This window comes from Talpa europaea, assembly GCF_964194135.1.
Source record: "Talpa europaea genome assembly, chromosome: 1".
NCBI classification, from domain to species: domain Eukaryota; kingdom Metazoa; phylum Chordata; class Mammalia; order Eulipotyphla; family Talpidae; genus Talpa; species Talpa europaea.
Genome location: NC_140073.1, coordinates 130,455,384 through 130,482,409, shown reverse-complemented (window position 1 = coordinate 130,482,409; position 27,026 = coordinate 130,455,384). Strand labels below are relative to the sequence as shown.

The 27,026-nt window shown below is 42.0% G+C and overlaps 1 protein-coding gene across 1 annotated transcript in view; it reads right to left on the bottom strand.

Moving 5' to 3' along the window:
* Positions 1-3,279: 3,279 nt before the first annotated feature.
* The window catches only part of AOX1 (aldehyde oxidase 1), a gene marked incomplete at both ends in the record, with an annotated part of 72,905 nt that continues 49,158 nt past the window's right edge, over positions 3,280-27,026 (bottom strand). The window contains 14 exons of the mRNA XM_084259433.1: positions 3,280-3,330; positions 4,208-4,375; positions 4,788-4,976; positions 7,139-7,204; positions 8,888-9,002; positions 10,183-10,235; positions 11,623-11,697; positions 12,317-12,445; positions 14,582-14,677; positions 18,051-18,278; positions 19,922-20,113; positions 20,934-21,020; positions 25,003-25,090; positions 26,306-26,439. Of these exons, the coding sequence (XP_084115559.1) occupies positions 3,280-3,330; positions 4,208-4,375; positions 4,788-4,976; positions 7,139-7,204; positions 8,888-9,002; positions 10,183-10,235; positions 11,623-11,697; positions 12,317-12,445; positions 14,582-14,677; positions 18,051-18,278; positions 19,922-20,113; positions 20,934-21,020; positions 25,003-25,090; positions 26,306-26,439 (1,671 nt within the window). The remainder of the gene's footprint in view (positions 3,331-4,207; positions 4,376-4,787; positions 4,977-7,138; positions 7,205-8,887; positions 9,003-10,182; positions 10,236-11,622; positions 11,698-12,316; positions 12,446-14,581; positions 14,678-18,050; positions 18,279-19,921; positions 20,114-20,933; positions 21,021-25,002; positions 25,091-26,305; positions 26,440-27,026) is intronic.

The following is a 27,026-nucleotide window of genomic DNA, read 5'->3' as shown; positions in this document are numbered from 1 at the left end:
GCTGGAGAGATAGGCACGGACCAGATCACAGAGGACACACTTGCCATCTTAGGGATTTGGAACAATCTTCCAGGGGGATGAATAGGAAGCCATTCAAGGGTGTTAGGCAAGGGTGCAAATGATCATATTGTGTGTGTGTGTGTGTGCGCGTGTGTGTGTCCATAAATTTATATGTCACTTTGGCTTCAATGTGGAGAATGGTTTGGAAGAGAAGCCGGAAAGCAGGGCAGTCCTAAAGGAGAACACTGCAGCCGCCGGGGTGGAGGAACAGGAGCTTGAGTAGCCATGGGAGTGAGAGAGTGCGAGGCAGCCTTCAGACCTCTCTCTGAGGCGGGACTGACAGGAATTCATCCCTGAAGAAGTGTGTGCACTCAGGGGACGGAATATCTTGGGTCCCCCACCCCCAGTTCTGGCTTGGAAACTCCCGATGGCCATCCTCACAGATCTGTTTGGGCCACTTATGTTTGAGGTGACTTTGTGACATACCAGTGGCAAGCAAAGGCATGTGCTAGGTTTTCCAAACTGGAAACCTATAGCTCAGAGGCCTGAGCTGTAGAGATTCAGGAGGACTCCCCAGTCATGGAAGTGAGGGGCACCTCCTGGGAGAAGGCGTGTGACAAGGTGAAACAAGGACCCTCAGCCTCTTTGGGAATTCCAACACGGGCTGGAGGAGCAAGAGGCAAAGGGCAAAAAGGGCACACACACCAAAGAGATGGGGAGAAAGCAAAAGAAAGGGACAACTTGGGAAAGATTAAGTTGGGAACGTAAGTGATGTCCTCCTATGATCTGTAGGAGGGTCAGCCTTAAAATGTGTCAGTTCATGTTCCTTCTTGCTCCGCACCCACTCAGATTAAAAGCCTAAGGCCCTGCAACAGTTTCAAAGCTCTAGATTTTTGTCCCCTCCCCCCTCTCTACTTCAGTCACACAAGCCCTCTCACCAGCTACAAACAGGCTGAGCACACCCCCTGCCAGAGGGACTTTGTCCCAAGTGCCCACTCCTTGGCTGACTGTTCCTCACCACCTTCATTCTCTACCCCTTTCAAGAGCAACCTGCTCCTACCCTCCTCACTCTTCATTGACTTTAACCTGCTCTGCTCTTACTTGTCCCCTCATTGACATCAGTTCTACTCCATAATTTACTTATTTATTTATAGTGTTCTGTCTGACCAGAATATAATCTGCACGAGGGCAGGGGTCTCTATTGATTTTGCTTACAGTTATATCCTAAGTGACTGGAACAGTACCTAACACATAGTAGGTGCTCTAAAATATTTGTGACATTAGTGAGAAAATTTCCTCTTTAATGGGAGAAACCCATGTAACCAATAACAAGAATACCTTAGTCGTCAGTCAGAGGCCATTAAGAACCTATGCCCTCTTAACCTGGCCCTGGGACAAAAGTCTTTGGTGAAAGTGTGACTGGAAGAAGATATATATTAGTCTCAGGTACTTTCTACCTCAGTGTAGAACTTGTCTCTGCCATTGATGGAAATGGAATTCTTCTTCTTTTTAAAGTGAGTCATTACATCTATTATGAAACCAGGGATCCCACCAAAAAGGTAAAACGCATGAACTCAGAGCCTTTCCTAGCATTTTTTTTTTTTTGGGTATATATACATATTTTCAGTAATTAAGTCTTGCTGTTTTGCTCCCTTTGAGATTTGTCAGGAAAGATCATGGCAGTAAATTTTTTATGATTCTCACAACTGCTCATTCTTTCTCATGTTTTTCATTTCTCTGCATTTTTTTAAATTGAGATGTAATTCATATACCATAAAACTCACTCTCTTAGTCTACAATTCCTTGGTGTTCAGTATATTCACAGGCTGTGCAACCATCGTCACTATCTACTTCCAGGATATTTTCGTCATCCCAAAAGAAACTCCATACCCACTAGCTGTCACCTCCCCATTCCTTTCTCCCCTCAGTCCTTGGCAACCCTTCACCAACTTCCTGTCGCTATGAGTTTGCCTGTTCCGGACACTTCGCATAGATGGCATCATGCAATGTGTGGCCTTTCGTGTCTGACTACCTTCCCTTAGATAATGTCTTTTTTGGCCACGTGGTGGCAGGTATCAGCCCTTCCTTCTTTTGGATGGCTGAATGACATCCCCTCGTGCAAATAAGCCACATTATGTTTACAGTATTTTGTTATCAGTCACGACCAGTCTGAGGCCACTCTTGGCCAGAGTGAGGTTATTCTTGGCCATTATGAATAATGCTATGAACGTTTGTGTGCAAGTTTTTGCGCAAGGATATGTTTTCAGTTCTCTTGGGAGAACCTAGGAGTGGTCATGTGGCAATTCCACATTGACTTTTTGAGGACCTGCCAAACTTTTCCCCACTGCATCCGCAGTATTTTCATTGTCCCCAGTGATGGATAAGGGTTCCAATTTCACTACCTCCTTACCAATACTCACTATTCATCATTTTGATTGCAGTCACCAATGTGTGTGAAATGGCTCTCATGGTGGTTTTGATTTGCATTTCCTTAATGACTAATGAGTTGAGCACCTTTTCATGTGCTTATTGACCATTTATGTAACCTTCTTTGGAGAAATGTCTGTTCAATTCATTCATTCATTTTAAAACTGGGTTATTTATCTTTTTATTGTTGAGCTGTAAGAGATTTTTACACATTCTGCATGCTAAATCTTTATCAGATACATGCTTTGCAAAATTTTCTCCCAGGCTGTGGTTTGCCTTTTTGTTTTTTTATAGTGTCTTTTGAATCACAAGTGCTTTTAGTTTTGATAAAGTCTAATTTATTAATTTTTTACTGTAGTCCTACAGATTCTTTAGATACAGTGCCTGGATCCACTCTGACAAGAAAAGGAGGGTGGTAGAAATTAGAGACAAATGAGAAAATGACAACTTTACAGTTTATACTACTAGCAAAATTATTTAGAAATTGCCTTTCACTAGACAATATAATTTCTGTTGGTAGATATAAGCCAGCTATGTATGAATCACATACAAATAATCATCTATTCCATTCAGTTGAATATATATAAGGGATAGAATAATGGAGAATATCAATTTAGAGGAAACCAGTTAGTATTTATACCATTTAAAATATGATTTATAAACTACTTATGTGCATCTATGAAAATCTAAATGGAACATTTAAAATCAGTGTCATATAGAAGCAGTGCTTTGTGAAATGATTTCTGAGCTGTAAAAATCTGTCTTTCATTCCTAGCATCTTTGACTATAGAAATTGGATACATTTCTGTGTTGGAAGAATCACCCTGTTTTCTCCAGAAGTTTATATTTGATTCATACGGGTACATTCCAAGGAACATAGGATCCAGGTTCATCTCTTGGAATCTAGAATTAAAATACAAATTTGGTTATTTGTAACATGGAGCATACTTGTGACAGGTGGTAAAAAAAATAGCAAAATATAAAATAGGATAAAACCACCCAGAGGATGGCCAGCACGGGAAGGCATTGGAGTTTTAGCAGGAGAAATGGGGAGCAAGTCAGAGAGGATAAAGGGTCAGGACAGACATCTCTAAGAATCATCATCTCAGGCTTGAGAGGGACGAGAGAAAAGTGGAGTCAGTCTCTGTGAAGTGATGTGTGGAGTTTACACAACAAGCTGGCGAGAGAGGACAGGAGGGGGCCCTCCCCTTGGTATAGGAATAATTTGTGTATAGTCAGAGGAGTCACTGTGAACTTCCTCCTGCAATTCAAAACCCCATCACTGAAAATGACCTAGGAAAGCTGAGATGTTTGCTTAGCAGCGGTGTTGAAGGAGAAAGTCTTGGTATTGAATGGGTTGGGGCCAGAAGGACCCTTCCCACGCTATGGTTCAAAACAGGCACTTGCATAACCTGGCTGGGGCCTGGCTGGGGTACAGAGAGATAGACTGTGGGAGTGGCCTGTATTCTTGGCCTGGTATCCTAGGTTCAGGACATACTCCCTCAATTCTATTCCAGAATAAAGTATCCTAGGAAGGGAACAGAACAAGGGCGGCGGGGAGGGGGTGGAGATATAACTGAGGAGTGATATAGAACTGAGACTCTACAGGCAGGCAGGGCCAGGTGATGAGAAGACACAGTCCAAGGGCACTTGCTTTCCTGGCCAGGGCCCTCAGGATTCCTGTCACTTGTCCTTCCAGGGAGAAGCCCTGTGGTGGATTAATGAAACGTCATCAAAAGAACAGGAGACAAGAATTGAGAGTTTTATGCTCAGAACACACCATTTTTGTGAACTTGTCCTCACAGGCCATTCTAATCTTCTCTGCGGTGAGTGGACTGTTGAGCTTCAGGTGCCCAGTTAGGCCTCTCTCCCGACGTGCTGCATTCACGGCATCACGGATGGCAAAAAACACCGAACACCCCAGGAAGACACCAGACTCTCCCAGACCCTGGAGCGGAAACAGATTAACCAGATTGATGACTCTCTTCTCATATACAGGTAGCAACATGCATATGTGCACGTGTTGAAGATTTTATTTGCAACTTTTTCATTTAAAAAAGTAAATATTTTAGTATGTCTATTCTTAGGATTATAGCCTTTCAAGGAGGGGATCCCCACGGAGAAAGCAGAGATAGCAGAGGCCTGAAGATGACTATGGCCAGATGAAAAGTCAGATATAACCTAACAGCAACAGAAGACAGGCTCCCAATTTGGAATATATTTCTTGAAAATTTTAATGTTATTAAATTTCCTAATACAGAAAATGTTTACTAGAACCCCCGAATAACTAAGAGAAGAATGTTGCCCCCCACTACACAGATAACACACTGACATGCTTTCAGTCACAGAACACGGCTTACCTTAGATGAATATAGGGTATTTGAGTTTTCAGATGGAGGCAGCAAAGAAATATACAACTCTGTGGGGATGTCGCAGATGGCAGGGATTTTATATTGGTTTGGACCACGAGTATACAGGACACCCTGAGGAGAATAATTCAGCTCCTCCATTGTGTAAAGTCCCATGCCTTGAATAAAGGCACCTTCAATCTGAGAGGGGGAAAAAGAATTTCCACATATGAGAAAATACAGTCAACAATAGCATTTCAAGTTCATTCTTCAGCTTGTCTGAAGTTTGGAAATACAGTTTAAGAGGATTTTCATTGCGCCTTGGAGCATGTTTCTGAAAATTTACTTAAAAATTCACCTAAAAGCATTTCTAAAAATTCTTATTTAGTGCTAGTAAAGGATTGTAGTTTGGCTGTTAAAATTATAGCTCTGGAAGAGGCCTCAGAGCCTCTGTAGCCCCAGGGCCCACACTACTTCCACCTATGAAGTAGATGAAGCCCTCTCTGACTATGTTCACAGACACGGCTCCAAAGGCTTGAGCATCTGATATCTCATCTCGTCACTCTCACTCATGAGTGGGGTACCCCTGTATCTCTGGACTCAGTTTCCTCACTTATAACATGAAGGTTTGAACTGAGGGCTCGCTCCTTAAGATACTCCATTTCTTAGCTATCAACACATGGGCAAAATGACCTTTCCACACATGTTTCTGATTCCTGGATCTTTCTTTATGTGCTTCCTTCTTGTGATGCTAGTTAGGTTCTCCATCCTCACTTTATATATATATAATTTTATATTTTTTTACATCATTTTTCATTTTTGTACAATGTATGCATTTTCATCTTGGTTATAGTCCCCATACAATTCCCGCCCCCCTTATTTTGACCATAATCCCTCCTACTCCCAACCCCCCCCCCGTAGTGCATCTCTGGTTTATAGTTGCTTATTGATTTTAATTTTTGCTTTATTATAATTAGTCTTTTTCCTGGTCCCTTATTTCTAAATTCCTGCTATGAGTGAGACCATCTGGTATTTTTCTTTTTCTTTCTGTCTTGTTTCACTGAGCATGATCCCTTCCAACTCCATCCATGTTGCTGCAAATTGCATGAGTTTATCTTTTTTGATTGCTGAGTAATATTCCATTGTGTATATGTACCATATCCAGTCATCTATTTTTGGGCATTTGGGTTGTTTCCATAGCTTAGCTATTGTAAATAGTGCTGCTATAAACATAGGGGTGCAGGTACCCTTTTGAATGAATGAGTCTGTGTCCTTTGGGTAAATACCTAGGAGTGGAATTGCTGGATCATATGGAAGCTCCATCTTTAGCAGGTCATCCTCACTTTTGCTGTTGTTCTCTACCACCATGTTAGACGAAACTTCCTGTAACTCCAGACTAGATCCCAAGGCCAAGCTAAGCTCTGTCTTTGGAGGTCCTCTGCCAACCTGGCCCTCTTCATTCGTTACCTCCTGCCTCAGGGCCTGCTCCTCTGAAGCAGGTGCTCCCCAGTGTCATTGCCTCACCTTGTAGCCAGCGAATTTCATGTCTTCCTAGAGGCTGATTTTCTCTACTCTCCACCCAACCTGCATGCCTCCTTCTATTCTTTCCCTGACTCTCTCCTCCACACCCACTTCCTCCCTGAAGCCTTTGACTTCTCAATTCATGTATTCTCTCTGTTCTCCAAGCAACGTCATGACTGGAGATACCACAAGTTATGTTCTCAATTGGAAGTAGTGAGCTGAACTGCCCACGAGGAAGCTTCCAGTGGGCCCTGTGAGCATGACTCTCTAAAGAGGCAACTAACTGACTTTCCTTGGTGGAAATGAAACAACAGAGTTGGCAAATTTTTTTTTAATACATGTTAAACATTTGAATATTTATGAAAATAGTTTGTGATTTTCCAATCTTGTCAATTATTTTAAATTTATATTAAAATATCTCTGTGAAAAACAGGTTACCTACTGACAGCTACTGCTGTGGTTACTTGATATTTGTTATCCCAATCCAACCTTCAAATTCCTTGGAGCTAGAGCCATCAGTGCCCAAGGCTTGACACTCAGCCTGCATTTTACTTCAGTCCTAGAGTTGTGGCTTATTTTGCCATGACAAGGCTTCATCTTGCTTCATTCAAGTTCCCCAGTCACAGATTGTATTTGTTCAAAAACTACCTAAAGCAGCTTTGTCTCTTTCCCTTTTTAAAGAAATAAGAAATTTGAATTCTGTGGGTGACCTGAATAAGATTCTGACAAAGAGGGTAGAAAAACAAGATTCTGACTGAGCAGGATGGAATGTTTTCTCTGCAGATGACTGTAATATTTCTGGCTTTTACAAACAGGCAGTAAGGCAAATCAATTATGCATACCTGGCCTATGTCAAGGGCTGGATTGATACTGTAGCCAACATCCATGACAATGTCCGTTCTGAGGTTCTAGCAATAAAAATAAAGCAAAAATGTTTATTTAAGTGATTACAACTTACAGAAAGGTGAGAAACAGTTCCTGCCAGGATGGCATGTGTATAGAACCTCTCTTTGGGCTACCTTATATTTTAGTAGAAAGAAGCAACAAAGATTTTTATGATGCCACCAAACTTATTACATGTAATCCAAAGTTATACAAGCATTCTTAACTAGTTTAAGCACTGTTTTTTTCTTGGAAACAATAAGAGAGAAAAATATTTACTTGTCTTTGCTTCCAGCTGAGTGAAGTAACATATTGAGTTATCCACCATGACAGACACAACATGTGACACACAAAACCTCCATGACACTCATTGAGCAACACTTTGTGTCTACCACACAACCCAGCAGCCAGAGTCCAACTTGGCTGGGTGATGTTTACTGAAGCAAAGAGTTTATGGCACATTAACAAAAAGTCTTTCAGCTGTCACTTGCTGTTCTTGACATTTCATTATTTGATTGTAGCTATTTCATTTTTACAGGAAAGCAGATAAGAGAGTAAATCTGACTACAACTTAGTGAGCAAAAGTTCTCTGCTAACCTACAAATGAAGAGGAACAGAGCTGGCCAAGCAGCGACACCTTTGCTCTCCGGTGAGCCTGACCATTCTTTATGTGATGTGATGGTCTTTGCCATGACAGACAGTCTACTGATGACTGTTAATGGAACAAAGCAAACCTCAGACTATTTGATCTGGGCCTTCCATCAGACATTTTTCTTAAAGCAATTAGATAGTGATCAAGAATGCTTTACTGCAGTAAAACTTCAGGCACTTGCCTCCTTGAAAACACAATGCAATGCAAAACTGCTTAACACCAGTTAGCAGGCTGGTCTTCCAGGAGACAAGTGGCCTCAATTGGAGGAGAGGAGAGGTACAGCATAGTGAAGGTTTTTCTTTCAAAACTTTGGAACTCCTGCTGTTTGTCATGTCTTTGGATAAGTCTGAAAAGAGTGGTTTCAGTTGTGCTAGCCTGCTTACATAACCCTTAAGGCAGGGTTCCCACTCCTGGCTTTCACATTTTTATCTAGCATTGGCATTTCACAGAAGAGGTTGGCACATTGGCTGTGCCTACAGTCTACACAGAAACCTTCTTTTTTTTTTTTAAAGATTTATTTATTTATATTTTTAAATTTATTTATTTATACAAGCACTGGGTACAGTTAGAAGCACGGGAGGGTGAGAGAATTCACCAGAGCCAGAGCGGGGAGCAGAGCAGGCAGAAGGACCGAAGTACACTGCTGAGGGGAGCAGCGGGCGGCAGGAGAGGTCTGCGCGCCATGTGGGACCCTCCTCCTGTGGCCGGGGAGCAGCCGGGGATCGAACCAGCGCTGCAGAGGCTGCGGGCAGCTTCGCAACCAGCGCTCAACCGCTGTGCCACTGGGGAGGCCCTACACAGAAACCTTCTTAAGGCTGTGTTTTTTCCCTGCAATGGTTTCTTTCCTAATTAAAAGAGGCTAAAGAAAATAAAGACGAGACTACCAGTTTTTTCCATGGAAGCAACCATATTACCAGTGCCATTGTTGAATTTCTATTTTTTTCTGGTAGTGTAGAGAAATTACTCTCAGGCCAATACATGGCACGTCTGTGGTGCTCAGACAGATGGAAAACATTTGATGTATCTCAGTGCAACTGGGAGACCTTTTGATACCGACCTTATGATCACCTGTTAGGCAGTCTATTTCAACCTCGGAACAGGCAGCTCCATAAACAAAATATTCGAAAGGATGGCCTTCGCTTGTTTCCCAGTTCATGTTTGACTCATAACCCCTGGAGGAAAAAGAATCTTTGAGGAGTTGTTAAGGGGTCATATCCCCTAATCCCTGACCCTGATGATTATGCAGACCCATTAGGAACTGTACTCAGTGTTGTATGTACAATGAAATAGAGGCGCACACTTGTACAATGATGTGCCAGCACATAAGGCAGGTGATAAACCTGTTAATAAATAACTATTTACCTATTTCTTATTAAATTTGCTTTGTATGATAATAAATCCCATCTCTCCTGACCAAAGTCTCCTTATGCCTGGATGTTAGCTGCTGAGTGTGTGGTTATCCATCCTATTGTTTTAGTTAATGTTCAATCATCTAATCCTATTGTCACCAGACTTGGAGAATTCAACCTGCAATTTACACTAAATGTTGCTTTGAAGTTGCACCTGTGTCTGTTCACCTATCTTTCTGGCTCCAGAATTCAGCTTTCTATGTGAAGCGTCCATGGCCCTTGTTCTCTGTTGCTATTCTGGTAGAGGCATAAGTGTCATGTAAAAGAGAAGCATGGGCCATGTAAAAGAGTAGCTTATAGGACTTTCTAGCCTTCTCTCTAGCCATTAAGTGGAGGTGGTCATGAAAACTTTTCTACTGCCTATTTCTGAAAGCCACTCCATGCTCTGGGCCTCCCGAGGTAACTGACAAAATGACAAAATCAGGTAAGTCTCTCTATACCATCTTGCTCAGTGGTGACGTCCATTAAAGTAATTTGATTGTTTTCCAAAGTACATGAGTTCAGTTGTTCCATATCTTGCACTATATGGCTATTGTCGAATTTCTTATTTCTTGCCAACATAGGTGTGAAATGTTTTTCTCTTATTATGGCTTTAACATGCACTTCCACACCTTCGTGTCTTATCTTATGGGATACTCTGAGTTTTGAACAAAGGATTGACCACAGTTGTGGGGTTTGAGCACTAGACCCACCCAGGATCTAAATAAGACCCATTATGACTTGAATAATCAATTCAGCTATTTTGTGTGTGTGTTTGTTTACTTTTCCCAATAAAACTATTTTTTTGACGTTTGGATTAACTAGCAGTTAAGTGTTTTTAATAACAGTGGTTAATACTAGAAGGGACAGCATCAATTTTTGCCAAAATTGCAAACGCAAGTAAAAGTCTTCCTCTAGATACCACTGCTATTTTCCATAGTGTGTGACTGAAAGGATTATTTACCTGAAGTATCCAGTAGCGGTTAGACTTATGCTTTCATTAAAAGCAGCCTCTGCCTGTGAAAGAAGAGAATGGCAGGACACAGTAAGGATATTTAACGAAAGAATCATTCAAGAATTAAATTTTAATTTACTATGTGTTAAATAAATCTATCAGGAGTGATAATTAGGAAGGACCAGATTAATTTAGTTCTTTCAGCATTCTCCAGCTCCACAAAGCAATTATAATGCACTGTTAGGGGAACAGCATTTATTCAATGCATGTGACCACATTAATGACTGCCAGGCTATGCTGAACTTATAGACTGGACTGCAGTGGGTAGCATATGATCTGCTTAAGAAGACTTGACTCCATCATCTGGAAGACAAGCCATTAACATGCCACATTTCAGGAAACAATGGGTGGCTGGAGGTTTAATTTGAATATCATGTATCCATAACAGTCTTAGAAGAGGGGTATAACTTTGCTAATGGTCCATGAGTTTGTAATGCACAGTTGGTTAATATACTGCAAAATGGAGGTGAGGCCTAAGTCCCCAAGTCTGAGAAAGAAAAAGGGGAGAAGTACAATCATTAGAGAATCAAGGAGGCGGCAATCTGCCAGAGAAGGACCGTTTCTCCCGCACTCACTCACCACCTCTCCCTAATCAGATTCTCCCAGCCCTCTGGACCCAGGCAGCACAGAGCATAAGGCAGAAATGAATGTGCCCAGAAAGGATTGAGAGCGTCCATAAATAAGAATTATAGAATGAATCCTAACTCTGAGGAGTAGCAGGAGCAATTTCTAAGTAGGACTTCTAAATGTTATTTCCCCCAGACCAACACTTTGACTGTAGCATCTTGGAACAGTCAGCAGGACATGTCCCGCTTTTGCTGATATCCATTCCGCACCATCTGGGGTTTTGTATCCCATTGCTTCAAAAGTTTGCTAGTTCACTTTAGAGTGTGTGTCTTTTAATGAGATTGCAATTAGATCAAAGGAAGTCATTGAATATTTCCACAATTTAGTGCCTCACAGGGGTTGAATAAATATCCAGGGGCTTGGTTTCCTATTTCTAAATGATCACTTATGTGATTTTTATTTTTATAGAAATCTAGTGTTGACTTCCCATTGCAGGGGCAGTAGAAACCAAAGAAAGAAAACAAATAAATTTATGGCAAATATCTAGGAAGTACCTAGATCATAAGAAGACACGTTAATTAACTATTATTCACAACCAAGAGTTCTGGGCAGAAAAGCCACCTTTTTCTCTAATAAGGTGATTTTCCCAAATGCAGGAGTTCCCCCACTGCTCTATTAAAGGGTTTCCACAGGCCAAGAGCCAAAGGGCCTCTGTTAAATTACTATGTAACCATAGTAACTTCTAAGGTGTCCACTGTATGGATATTTAATTCCCTCCTTTTCTTATCCTAACACAAAACATAGAGAAACAGTGATTCTCACCCAGTCCTTCCAAGTGCCTTGAGGATTCTTGCTGATGATGGGTTCAAGGCGTTTTAGAAGAGTATGACAAGCATCCTAGGGATTATTTTAAAATTAAAATTAGAGTCATAATTTCATACAAACAACACAAGAGCTAGCATGACATAGCTTTATTTAAGAGGCCCATGAGAACATGGAGAAAAAAGAGACCAAACCCATGAGGTGATGTGAAAGGTTTCCCAGGGGTGGGTGAAGTATGAGCTGGTCTCAAAGATGGACCATCTGGGATGGGGGCTTTGCAGATTGTGCTAAGAGCTCAGGAGAGAACAAAAAATGTTGGCAGCCTGTTGGGTGCTGTTTTAAACACAGGATGGTCAGATTTACTTTATGGGAAAGCTTGCCCTGGCCACGTGCAAGCAGAGTGAAAGGCAATGAAACTGGGGTAGAGACAGGGCCCTGCAGTGGCCGAGGCAAGAGGCACATGTTTGAACGACCTGACCAGGAAGCAGAAAGACACAGACGCATTTTCCAAGTGGCACTGACATGCATTGCTGGCCAGAGGGATGTCAAGGGTGAGGGGGTGTTCCAGCCACTGGGTGCTGTAGCTCTGAGTCTGAGACACGGGGAAGCATAGTTTGCAATGAGAAGGCATGGGAAGGAGAGGGACTGGGCACTGACGATGTTCATGATTTGGATGTATTGCAATGATTTTTACCTTTACTGCCATCCCATTGAGATCCGCCACCACAGAACCTCCAGAGGGATTTGCATTGGGGACTGTTTCTGTGCTTGTTCCACGCAGATGGATGTTGGACATTGGCATTTTTAGTTCGCGACTGACCACCTGGATTTTAGAAGAAAGTTTCTTTTCTCATACCTTGGTTAGTCACAGACCCCTGCACATGTTACATACTAGCACATGCCCACATGGCAGTGCATGCTTGAAGCCCTCATACATACAACAAACAGGTGGGCAGAACCAAGACTTTCTTCAGCTACAAAAATGTCCTCTTTTCTAAGCCTTGTAACTGTTGTGGAACTCAAGCCCTGCACACTTTTGTTTTCTGTGACTTTTCTTTGTACATCAGCATCAGGAAAAGGAGGCTCGGTTCCATGACAAGGCAAGAAGAAACACTTTCTATCTTTACCATTGTGAAATCAACACCTCTGAACCCTCCACTGTGACCACACTTTGATCTTTTTTTTTTTTTTAAGATTTATTTATTCATGCATACAAGAACTGGGGTACAGGCCGATGTGCGGGGAGGGTGAGAGGATTCACCAGAGACAGAGTGGGGAATAGAATAGGCAGACTAATTGAAATACACTGCTGAGGGGAGCAGCGGGCAAGACAGGAGAGGTCTGCTGCACCATGTGGGTTTCTCACCAGCTGGCTGGTATCAAACCCGTGCTGCAGAGGCTGCGGACAGCTTCACAGCACTGTGCTCAACCGCCTGTGCCACCAGGGGATGCCCACACACATTGATCTTATCTGATAAGATCAGCTGCATATGCCTCATCTACATTTGTGGATTTGCTCCAGAAAAAGAGCACTTCTTATAAGAAAGGACGATTGTCTTGGAAAAGCAGCAGCACCAACAAGGGATCACTGACCAATGTGAAGACTTAGTTGGCTGCATTGTCTTAGAAACAAAAGGGAGATTTTGCTGGTAAACATACTGACTTCAGCTGATCCACAAATTTCCTCTTTCCCTGGCAGGATGGCTCGATATAGTCAGCCTGAGACTGCTATGGGGGGCACATGGGGCCCTCTGATGTGTGTGGCTTCCAGAAGACCATCTGCACATAGTGCACAGGCTTAGAAGTAAGGTGTCTAGTGGCCCAGTTAGGAAATCACTGAAGTCTCACCCCAAATGGGGACAATCTGACAAGACAATTCTTGGGTAGCTGATAACATAGAAGAAAATATCTATCCCACATATCTACAATTAGGAACGTGAAAATTAAAGCAATAATGAAGTACTGTCATTCACCTATCAAGGTATCTAAAATTATGTAATAATCCCTAACATGCAATGCCGGTTAACGGTACAATGAGATGGAGATCACCTGGAAAACAATTTGGTGACATGCATCTGGGGACTTAGGGTAAGTTCTGTGATACCATTCTGGGAATCCATTTTAAGGAAAAAAATCACTCATTTAATTGCAGTTTATGTACAGAAATATTTATCAAAACTTTCAAAAGTTGCTGCTCTTCAAAGTTTATCAAAGATTGGAGATGGTTCAATTATGCACACACACAGCCATGAAAAATCAGCAAAGAATTCTTAATGACAGGAGGGAGTACTCATTTTATATCAGACTAGGTTAAAAATAAAAACAGGATATAAGATTATATGAGGAGCATGTCAGTGTTTTTTAAAAAAGAAAAATAAACCAAAGCAAAAAGGCCCCCAAACAATGATTATTGTTAAGTGGTAGAATTGTGTAGGGTTTTTTTTTTCCACCTCTTTCAATGTTTTATGATCTAAAATATTGCTATTATGATTAGAAAAAAATAGAAACAGTAGATAAAAAATAACCAAAGTAAATGTGCTACACGAAAACTGGTAAAATTTGGTCAGATCTAGGAAATATTTTATATTTTTATATTGTCAATTGTTAAGACACCTCCCTATAAAAAGGGCAAGAAATAATGTTATAGATCAGAATTTATGCATCTTTTTATTACTCAGCAAAGGTTAAAAAAAATCTACTCACATGTTACTATTTTGAAAGAAATACAGTAAATGACCTTCAGCAGTAAGACAGCCTAAGGCTCTTCTGCCACAATCTTTTTGGAGGGTCAGTTACAGAACTGACTTGTTTACCCAGTTTCTGCTCATGGCTAATAGCTTAGCTGCCAAAGCTAAAAGACCTTTTTATTTTGGAACAGAAAATGTGCATTCACAGTTTCTCTCTCATACACATAGCCTCAAGCACATATCCAACTTAATTGAATTATTTGCATTCTTACCTGAATCATTTTCGTGTGGACCCCCTGTCCCATTTCAATTCCACCATGAGTCACCAGCACAGACCCATCTAGGTAAATGTGAACCAGGGCAGAAGCCTATGTGAAAAAGATGAAAAGCAGTTTCCATGATCATTGTAACATTATCACAGTTCATGTCCATGAAAACATTTTCCCTGGAATCAATCCCCTCCTTTCTATCTCCTGCTGAAATATGCAGACATGCTCCCCATTGTCCTGTGAGCACCAAGCAGAGGAAGGGCAGTGCCAGGGCGAGGGCTGTCTTGTGATCACCCTGCAGGAGGTCATGTGCTTTCAGTCTGTGGCAGGCCTGTGCTCCCTAAGCTACTCTGTCCTCATCAGGACAATTCAGCATACTGGTACCTTCAACCCAACTCCTCAACCCCCTATCCAGAGGGGAATAACATCCTGGATTTGATGTTGTTGTTGGCTGTTTTTTTTTGGGGGGGGGGTTTCAGATTTAAGATGCCAAGTTGAATATGAATATATATTGGGGCAGAGGGAGAACTGCTTAAGTGTACACATGTTCCCATAGTGTGTTATAGAGAAGCAGAAATAAAAATCCAAAGAAGACAGGGCAGAGAATCATTAATTTTTTGCTGCAAAATGAGCTAAACCCATTCTAAAATTTCTTGGCACAGAATCCCAGAACTTTTAGTTGGAAGAGAATTTGGAAGTATTTTTTTCTAACTGTACAGCTCCCCACAGGAGCCCAGACAAGCCAAACTACTAGCAGAAGTAAAAGGCTGCTGTAATCAGAAACATCCAAGCTCTTAGCTCAACATGTTTTACAATGAACAAGAATGTGTCTTCCTGCAAGTCTCTCCACGCTAAAGTAGGGGGAATGGAACAATCCCAGGAGACTGCAGAAAACCAGGATGACATCTTCACTTCGAGTTTCCGTGTAAAAACGATATTAGTATCATTGGTCCCAAAGAACACGTGTCCTAGTTTGATTTTCTGCCCACCAGAAGGACCCGCTTAGCTACCTGTGGGCTGAGGCCACTCGGAGAACCACTTCTTTAAGGACTCCAAAAGTTTACATAACTCCAGGAATGGCAAGCAGAAACCTCTATCATTCCAACCAAGACACTTGACAGTGAAAATAGGCTCTACTTGCCAGGTGAAGGGATAAATTGGGGAAACACGGACAGAGGGATCACTTCTCTGAGGATAAAGGTACACACATTCACAGTCCAACAAAGAGTCTTAGAACCTTGAGGAAGGCATCTTAGCCATGACAGCCATGAAATTTTGAAGAGGCTGCACATGTGTTTTACTGCTTATCGACACATCACTCCTGGACACTGTCTTGTGCTCCCAGCTATTTATTTTCAAAATAATAAGAACACGGAGTAGCATCCTCTACAGAGAACCCAGGCTGTCTGCCATGGGAATTCATGTCATATGCCAGGAGATGCCAGCTGCAATGGCTCCATCATATGGCACTTCATTGTACTCTGCTGGAATGTGAGCCCCTTAGAAGGAAGCACCACAACCTAAGGCCTCCCTGGAATACAACATGGTGTGTCACATGTACTAAGTTTGATAAAGGAATTTGCAATAGCATAGCCATTTGATCTGTTCCTTAATCTTGAAGACTCTGTATTTGGCCTCCATGGCTCTGAGCAATTCAGTAGTTGCTTGTCCTGGCACATGCAACTGAGCTATGATTAGAGTGGACTGTACATTTCTCACATGGTGGGGCCCTACTGTCAGCAGCACTCTGCCCGTGTGTCCAGGGCAGCGTTTCTATCAGAGACTGCTGAGTAATTTGTTCCATGTGCTGCTGCAATCTCCTCGGGCCATTTCAAATGTCAAATTTGGTTCAGTTAAGTGGCACCACCCGATGTTTCATTGTTAGTGGCACAAAAGATAATTCCACAAAGCTTCATTTATGAAATTGGCACAACTGGAGCATTGGAACAGATGGTTCTTGGATATAAATTGGGGACTTAGTCTGTGAAATTTAAATCTTCAAGCAATGATCGCTAGTACTGGTGAGAAGTTAGCTTTAGTCCCACAGATTCCCAAAATGTCTCAGTCATTCAAACATCTGAGTTCCCACTCTGCACCAGATTTTATACTAAGACACTGGAATACAGACATTCATTAGACATGATGTGCCCTTCAGAGTTCCTGCTCTAGGAATTAAATGTAACATAATTGGGCCTCCCCGGTGGCGCAGCGGTTGAGTGCTGGGTTGCGAAGCTGCCCGCAGTCTCTGCGGCGCCGGTTCGATCCCTGGCTGCTCCCCAGCCACCAGAGGAGGGTCCCACATGGCGCACAGACCTCTCCTGCCGTCCTTCTGTCTGCTCTGCTCCCCGCTCTGGCTCTGGTGAATTCTCTCACCCTCCCACGCTTCTGACTGTACCCAGTGCTTGTATAAATAAATAAATAAATCTTAAAAAAAATAGAATTAAAAAAAAAAGTCATGTTTAAATGTAACATAATGAGGTATCTTTGACCCTTTGGGATGTAGGGTCTGCTTCTGCTCAAGGAGGCAGGAGGGAATGAGAAAATCACATGGCCAGACAGTCTTGGAGTCAAATCCTTGTTCTGCCACTCACTGGCCAAATGTGCTTGGATAGGAGAGCTCATCTCAAGATGATCATCATCTCTTATTATTAGGTAAATGCAAAGGGAAACTGCAATAAGATACCATCTTGCACCTGAGAACGGCTATTACCCAAAAGACAAGAAACAAGTGTTGCAGAGGATGTGGTGAGAAGGGAAGCCTCACGTGCTGTTGGTGGGAATATAAATTGGTGCAGTTGCCATGGAAAATATTATGAAGCCTTCTCAAAAAGTTAAAAATAGAAATTCACACATTCTATTATCCCACTTCTGCATGTATAACTGAAGAATACAAAAACACTAATTCCAGAGATCCCTGAACAATAGCCATTGCTTGCTCCAATGACCTTGGCCCATCTGCTCAAGGACAGACAGCTCAGAATGACTTCCTCACCAGCTGCTTCTAATCACTTTACCCAAAATTTTGGGCTAAGATTCACTGCTCATGAGCCCTTTTCCTCTTTCTTCTTTTAAATAACCTTGTTTTTGCTTTTATTCCTCCACAATAGCCACTTGACTCTCTTATCTGAATAAATTGTGCACAGATGAGCAAATGGCTTGGTGTTGTTTTTGCCACCAGAAATAGGCCAGGCATGGGTCCCATACTCTTACTTTAAACTGAGTGATCCAGGGTCCAGAGCAGGTTCATTCGGCTGCTTGATGCTAGGGCAGGGAGAAGACACTGGGTCTCCTGATACCCTGGCAAGAATGCTTTTTACCAACCTGGGGACCTGGGCCAAGGAGCACTTGTCCCTCTGGGAAAAGCTGGCTTGACTGAGCACAGTGTTGGCAGAGGTTAACCATCAGGTAGTACAGCCATGTGGCTAATCAATTAGTGGAAAGTTTCCTTTGTTTATTTGTTTGGAAAACTGACCTGACCAGCAGCAAGGGATTCAACACCAACAGGAAACTTCAGGGGGACCATGGCCAGCCCTTTCTTCTTCCAATAATTCTCCGAGTTGAACTTTTCTGCAGCTGCTTTCCTTGAGGAGTAGGAAGACATGGTCATACACTCCTTCCAACACTGGGTCAGGTTCTTGGCATCGATCTCTTGTTTGTAGGGTGTTTGATCTATTTCTTTGTACATGTTTATCATTCGGACCTATGAAAGAAAAGATTAAGAGAGAGAGAGGGCCCCGCCCATCCATTGTCTGCTTAGTCAAATTCTGCTCATCCTATATGGCTGAAACTGAGTTTTTACTCCTTCTTGAAGCCCTTTCCAGGGCATAATGTCCTCTCCCTCTGCTCTGAGCCTCTATCAAATGCACGAGAACTGTGCTTTCTGAGATGCTCTTGTGAAAGTTCAAGGAAAGGAATCCTTTCCTCATATTTCACACATAATTTAACAGAGCCCAGGTACACTATAGACTTCATTCTGGTTGGATATATGAATATCTGTTGAAAGGTAATCTTGAATTTAATTTCCAGGCCACATGATTTGGATTATTCAGATGCTATGGAAAGATAAAACCACTCACTTCCAAACAGGAAAATACGAAGGTTTGCTAAAATATAACCTGTAACTAGGAAATAGAACATATTAAAAGATTCTATCTGAGGATGTCTGTGCCATGAGTAGGGTTCTGAATTCCCTGATTTGAGGATTAATGAATCTGGCTGAGAACAAGTGCCAGTCACCCCACATTCATAGTTGAAGAACTCTCAACAGTTGTGGCCAGCCAGGCCAGGTCGACAGGGGCCATGATACAGACATATGCTCTCCCTAACCCCCCAAAGTAATTCCAGATCATTATCACAGGAAGACTAGAAATGCCACAGTGGGCTGTGTCATTTTGGGGAAGGCAGCATATTAAGTAAGGATGGCTGTTCTCCAGGGTCCCCAGGAAAGGTTTTCTTTCCTGTTGCTACCAAATGTGTCAGAATACCTGGGAGAGAGAGAGACTGTGGCAAGATGGCCGGGAAGGGAGGGGCAAAGATTATTCCCAAGTTCAACAGACATGAAGAAGGTGGCTCCTGCCTATGGCTACAGAGTCTGATACCGGGTGGGTGAATTGGGAACTAGGGCTTTCCAAGGGTTGCTCCTGATGGGACATAAAGACATGGGCATCACAGAATGCTGTGTGATGTGACAGCTAATGGTCGAATGGAGATTTAACCCACACTCACAGGGGACTATTGTTTTCTGAGATTGCTGGAGCTCACAGACCACATACTTGGGAAATGGCTACATCTAACAAAGCGGGCAGAGATCTCACTGGGAGAAGTCAGAGGGAGAAGCTGCCCATATGCGGTGGTCCTCTTTTTCTTTCCTGCCCAACACCACAGAAGGCAGAGGGGAGGTTAGGGGAGAGAGAACACCCCACATCTCTCCACCCTGACTCCACTACAGGACTTTGGGTAGAAGAGGCATGAGGAAGGGCAGAGCTTGTTAACAGATGAAGTTGGGGCTGAGGACTTAAAGAATTGAAAGGAGGTCACTAGTAGCTGAAATGACTGAAATTTTATGATAACATCCTGGGATGTTAAGGTAGCAGGGTAAAGAAGGGACTGACAGAACTTGCTGGCAGCAGTTATATCTCCGACCAATGGAGATGTCTCACTAGGTCAGTTAGAACTCAGCGCTCCCTCATCATATCCCCATGGTCTTAAGTGTCCTGTTGTCATGATTTTTGAGAGGGCGCCTGAGTGAGGCAAGGATCGCTGACATCTGGATTCCCAGCTCTGTATTACCCAGTCCTCTGGTGACCCCCACGGCCCTCCCACTCCTGACTAATTTAGTGTTACCTCCTCGGGGGACAAGCCGCATTTGGCTGCGACTTCTGTGATACAGGATTCTGTGATGAACCCGGCCTGGGGAAAGCCGAAGCCACGCAGAGCCGTGTTGGATGGAAGGTTGGTTTTGCAGGCCCGCCCTCGGCAGCGCAGGTTCGGGAACTTGTAAGCATTGTCCATTTTCAGAAGTGCCTGTTCTAGCACCTGGGGGTGGCCAGAGTTGACACGGTGAGACCTTTGTCCTGCTGTTTCTGCTTTACTGTCCTGACACCTCAGACCAAAATCAGGCGGGAAATGCCTGACACATCACACCAAACACACTAAAATGGGCCCAGATCCCAAATTAATTTGCTTCAGAATAACTTTAAAGGTTTTGAATAATTTTCCTTTTGAAATCATTATTTTTAACTTTCATATTTTAGAGTCCATGCATTTTTTTTCCCTAAGTTTCCAATCCATCCAAAAACCTTTCAGGCTTTCATAGGCCTTAAACACCGAGTTTACAGGATGTAATAAATACAATATCCTACAAAACAGAAAAAAAGATGCTTAGTGATTAGTCTAGTGATGTGGCTTTTAGCCAAGGGTAATTTTGTACATCCTCTCCACTGAGTCATGTGGCAATGTTTGGAGACATTTCTGGTGAAGACTGAAGGGCAGTCAGCGGCATCTCCTGGACAGCTGTCAAAGATGCTGCTAACTGCCTTCTGATGCTCAGGGCAGCTGTGACAACCAAAACTACCCAGTCCAAAATAACCATGGGGCTGAGGTTGAGGGCTAAGGCTTGCATTTGAGAAAAAAGCTCTATGCACAGGAAATGTGGGGCTCACACACATGTGCAGACTCAGCTGATATTTCTGGGCTTCTGCTGGGGTGTCCAGTGGGTAAGGAACATATGGCTACCACTAGTGAGGGGTTTTTTTGCTTTTATAACTAAATATTATGTAATGATTGAACATCTTCTGAATGAAGTCACTTTACGCAATACTTTCCAGGCTGTGACTGTGCTCCTTCAAACACTCACAAATAAGGAGAGCTCCGCGGAGGCACCACCGTTGTTATAATGCACTATGTCCAGGGCCAGGATTCTGCCATCATTCATGAACCCAACCTAGGGAAAGAGAATTGACACGTGATGCTGCTGCCGGGGCCAAGTCTCACTTGTGTGCTTTGTCCCTTCTCAACTCTCTACACATAGATGAAAAGTTTCATGACATTGGATTTGGCAGTGACTTCTTGGATATAACACCATGGAACTGGTGACAAAAGAAGAAATTAGATTGATTGGACTATGTTAAAATTAAAAACTTCCATAAGTCAAGGACGTAATCATCTGATTAAAAAGGTACCCCAGCAGGCGAGTCAGGAGATTTGCCTGTCCTGTTCCCCACTCTGTATCTGGTGAATCCTCTCACCTCCCACATCTCTGGTCTGTACCCCAGTTTTTATATGCATAAATAAATAAATCTTTTTTTAAAAAAAAGGCAACCCAGAAAAATGGGAGAAAATGTTTGTAAATCATATATCTGAGAAAGGGCTAATATCTAGGAATTATGAGAACTCCTGCAACTCAACAACAATAAAACAACCTGATTAAAGTGGACAAGGGACTTGAGTAGACACTGTCTCAAAAGAAGATGTTAAACTATATAATAAGCACATGAAAAGATGTTTGTCACGAAAGATTGCAGAAATGCAAGCTGAAACTACAAGCTAGTACCTGCACACCCATTAGGGCAGTATTAAAAAAACAACAGAAACAGCAAATCTAAGTGCTGGTGGGGATTTGGAGACATTGGAATCCCACCTTGTTGTGAGAATGCAAAGTGGTGCCGCTGCTGTAAGAACAGTACAGCAGTCCCTCAAAAAATTAAAAATAGAACTATCACATGCTCCAGTAATCCCAATTCTGGGTGTTTACCTAAAAGAACTGAAGAGAGTCTTGAAGAGATATTTGTACAGCTGTGCTCACTGCAGCATTATGCACCAGTGCCAAGGGGTAGTGGTAACCAGGTGACCATAAATGGATGAGTGGATAAATAAAATATGGAATATGCATGCAACTGAATATTTTTCAGCCTTAAAAAAGAAGGAAATTCTAGCATCTGCCACAACATGGATGAACTTTGAGGTCATTATGTTAAGTACAATAGGCCAGTCACATACACGCAAGTGCACACACACACACACACAACTATTTCTTAACCTTCAGAAAGAAGAAACTTCTGACATATATCAAACATGGATGAACTTTGGATACCATTAAGTGAAATAAGTCAATTACACATACAAACAAGTCCTTATGAATCTTTTTATTGGATGTATCTTAGAGAAAGTAAAACAGTGGTTGCCAGTGGCTGTTGGGAAAAGGAAGATGAGGAGTTACGCTTAATGGGCTTTGAGTTTCAGTTTTACAAGATGAAAACTATTCAGAGAAAGAAGGTGATGATGGTCACATAGCACTGTGAATGTACTTCATGCCACTGAACTTGTTCCTTGAAAAAATGATTGAGATGTGTATTTTTCCACAACTAAAAACAATAATTTAAAGAGGAAAAAAAAGAAGAGCAGCAAAAGATATAAAAGCAAAACAAACAAATGAAACTTGTCCCATTCAGCACATCACTACTGATCCTTTCCTTCCTTCAAAAGCAAAAATAAAAACGTATTTCTTGACCTCTTATTCTTTTTTTTTAAAGATTTATTTTATTTATGCCTACAAGAGCTGGGGTGCAAGCCAGAGGTGAGTGGGGTGGGGGTGAGAGGATTCACCAGAGACAGAATGGGGAGCAGAACAGTCAGATCTACTGAAATACACTGCTGAGGGGAGCAACAGGTGAGACAGGAGAGGTCTGCTGTGCCATCTGTGGGTAAGCTCCCTGGTTGGAGATCAAATTCAGGCTTACTATTTTAATATCATTAATATTACTTCCTGTTCTCATGCCACTTTCCATCAGAAAACATTATATTCTCGTGGTTTTAATTATCACTACATTGTTGGCTTTTATATCCATAACCAAGACCTTTCACTAAATTCCCATATTGGAGAAGGACATTTCTACTTAAGTGCCCTTGATACCTCTTCCCCAACTTTTACACATGTACATAATTTCTCTTCCAGATTGGCTCCTCCTTCCAACTTTTCTGTTTCTTAAATCACATTTGTGGCTTTATTGTTCATTGTATTTTGTCAAGTTTTTCACCAAATCCTATTTTGGTGATATGCCATCACCAAAATATAATGGCTCTTAGATTCATCTCTTCTTCTACATTTTATTATCAAAGCTCAGATCCCAGTTGCTTCATGTCTGAGGGCACTGGCAACCTAGTGTTCTGCCCACATCCATCCTCTCTTCTTCACAGGTCATCCTGTCCAGGCCATTATCCTTCTCAGAGCACCCATGTATGGTTATGACACTTGACTGGTCGAAGGGGATCTATTCAGTCTCACTCTTTGTTGTGGATCAAGATAAACTCTCCATCCTGGGACTCTAGACCCTTAGTCTGACGTCCCCAAACCCAACCAACCTTATTTTCCACTTCTCTCCAGTGAGCTTTCAGTATTCTAATTCTCCCTCTCCCCTTACTTCAGCCCCATCAACTATGCCATGTTCATTCTACCTCTGCATCTTTGCTCTTACATCTCCACCACCTGCTGTGCCTTTCTGTCTATCCATCCTTGAAGCCATTTATGTTTCACTTTCTGTAAAAAGTCTCCTCTACACACCCCTTAACATATTCCTCTTTCCCCTGTAGTTTTACTAGGTGTGCCTCATCTTTTAACCTGAGATTATTATGTTTAATAATAACTTCATATCTGAAAGTTTTACTTCCCTCTCAACCCCCAAAATGTAATCTCCTTTAGGTCAAAGTTAATTCTAATAAATCTTTGTTGAACTAAACCAAATTCAAAATATACCTTAGAGTAACCGAATTGAAATAGATATGTTCACTATCTTTTAAAAATATGTATGTAGGTACACCAGTTGTAGGTGGTAGAGACAATGCTCTGTGTTCAATAATTTCTGTTGTCTTTCATCTTGGGCACAAAGACTGCATTTCCCAGTCTCCCTTGCAGTTAGATGGAAAAATTCTGGCCAATAACATGTGGATAAAAGCAAGGTCTATTACCCACAGGCCTGTTGCCTAAAATACCTCCCATATGACACTTTGCATTCCCTTTGCTACTTTGTCTTCTGCCCTCTGCAGAATTTAGTGGAGGACTGCCTGGGGGCAGTGCTAGCTAGTAGAACTTTCTATGATGATGATTATCTTCTCTATCTCCATGTCCAATATGACAGCCTCTAGTCACATGTGGTTACTGAGCACTTGAAATATAATGGAGGTTTGAATTTTAAATTTTATTTAATTTAGAAAATTTAAGGAGCAATATATGCCTATTGCCTTCTGTTTTGGACAAAGCAGTTGAAGGGGTGATATGAAGCTCCCCAGTGGGAAAAGTCTGAGTTCCTGAATGACTGTGCAGAGCAGAGGCCTCTCCTATTCCCCTCCCAGCCCCCACTGATTACATAGGGCTGTTACTTGAGCAAGAAACAATAAAGGTTTATGTCCCTGAGACTTTTGGTTGTTTCTTAGAGAACTTAGCCTACTCTGACATGTAATCTTATTTCTCATAAAGCAAAAGAATAATATTTTCTGCTATGGAAATTTTGAAAGCAATTTCTAGAACATAGTTTTCCAAAAATGCCCTTGAAAACTGAAAAATGGGAAACTCTTGGCAGGCAATTGCAAATTCACATAGGACTATTTTCATGGGAATTATTCTATTTTTATGTCTTATACAGGTGGAGATATTATGATTATCAGGTCTACTCTCAGGTTTTCCAGCTATTTACTGTAGCAGCCAATACCAGTTAGTATTTTTTCACAAAATGACATCTTTGAGCAAAGCAGAAAAGTTTCCCTGAACCAGTCAGCAACCAGTCAACACTAGGAACAGAAAGTTAAATGGGAGCATAGTTTGTTGATCTTCTAATTGTTATTCCCTACTAGAGACTGTCCACAAGCTTCCCTCTGCATTTGTGATATGTTACATATATTTACATATATATTTACATATATATTCTACTCACCTTGTACTTTGCAAGGAAAGGGTGGCGACCTCCAGTTATTAACATGTCTTCTCCTCGTTCTAGGATACAGCGGACTGCACGACCATATCTAAAATAGAAAAAACCAAAAAAGCAAGACAGGTAAACTCTTACCAAATAGGTATTATCTGAGATTTGTGTAACTCCTAGTGAGAATGTAGTGGGGTCCACACAAGTTACATCAGAAAAACAGAACTACTCCTCCACCCAAGTGGGCTCATCTCAGGCATTCACAGTGGTCTCCCCACCTTTTGGGCCAGGGAAATGCCTGGCATCCCATACTTATGGGAGGCACGTACTTACTTACGTGCCAAAGACTTCAGAGTACTGCTTAGGAGGCATTTCCCACTGTGCTAACCACCTCCTCTGTAGGCAAGTGGCCCTGTTATGGCCATGTTATGGGAAGCATACACATGGAGGCGCTCAGGTGGGGTCTCATTGCCAAGTGCTTCCTCATAGGACAGATTTGAAATCAAGGTGTCTTTGCTGCCTGTGTTAGAGCAACTGACCCATACTACCCAGCAATGAAATTAAGCCTTCTAGATGTGCTTGCTCTAAAGATAATTTCCTATGGTAATGTTTTGAGATCCTCCAAAGAAAAAATAACATAAATAAAGGTAAGCATAACAAAAGCAAAGTCTCTGTTTAAGGAAATATATATGACTGAATTATTTTCAAAAGGTTGGATATGTATGTACATACAATTTTTTATAAGATTTACTTTTTATTTATACAAGAGCTGGGGTACAGGCCAGAGGTGCAGGAGGGTGAAAGGATTCACCAGAGACAGAGTGGGGAGCAGAACAGACAGACAGACTTAAACCACTGCTGAGGGGAGCAGTGGGAGAGACAGGAGAGGTCTGCCACACCATGTGGGAATTTCCCTTGCCTGCAGGGAATCAAACCTGCGCTGCAGAGGCTGTGGACAGCTTCACAGCACTGTGCTCAACCCGCTGCACCACCGGGGAAACCCTATACATACAAGTATTAAGGACAAGTAAGCCCCACCCATCAAGGACCTGCTTTTGTCTGCTTTCCAGGTATTATTTCTGTGACTTTTATCTTTTTTCAGTAATTGATTCTTGTTTTGGTTCCTATAGTATGTAGTTTGACAACGTAAGATTAAAAAATGTTAAAAAGTTTTAACAAGCTGGCAACTTGTTTTGTGTTTCTATATATCATTTTAAATAATCTTGACCTAGATTCTTCCTCAACCTCAACATTGAGAATTTTCAGCATGACTTCATTTAGTTTTTAGTCTACTTAGCAGATTTTCTCCACTTACTTGTTGGCAGCCAATGCTGTGATGGCTGCTAAGATGCTGGTCTTGACCACCTTCCCCCCGAATGCCCCACCAACACGTTTTACGTGACACATGACTTTGTTAGCTGGAATCTTCAAGGTCACAGAAACCATGTCCTGTGAATGACAGCAGTTCACATTAATCTGGCCCATCTGTGCAGTGGCACAGCCTTTATAAATTTTGGTTCTATAATGTTGTATATGATATGCAAGCTGTGTGATTAGGCAGTATCATGGAAGGATTTTCAATAACCTAGGCATGTAGCTGAGCTCAGTGGTATCTGGCATAATGACATTGCCAAAGCTGTCACTGATATTAAGTAGTCCTTTCAATATCAGTGAGAGGTTTTTATGAGAGGTGATAACAAATTAAAATAAATTTTCCCCATGATCTACATCCAAAGTATCCTTTTCACACTAATTCCTAAAGACATGTTTCGTGAAGCTGTGAGATTTCATGGCCTTCCAAACATCTCTGAGTGGGTCTTTCTCTGTACTCTACTGTCTCACTGGACAAGGAGGCCTTCACCTTTCATTTGGATTACTTATAAAGTTGGCCAGTGGGTCTTCTCTGAAGGCAGGTCTTTTTCTTCCTCTAATATCTATAGGTCATTTAATCTTAACAACTCATTTTCAGAGATGGTGGGCCCAAGGGAGGTGAAGTGATGGGCCCCACATCCATGGAGTAGAGCAGAATGGGAGTA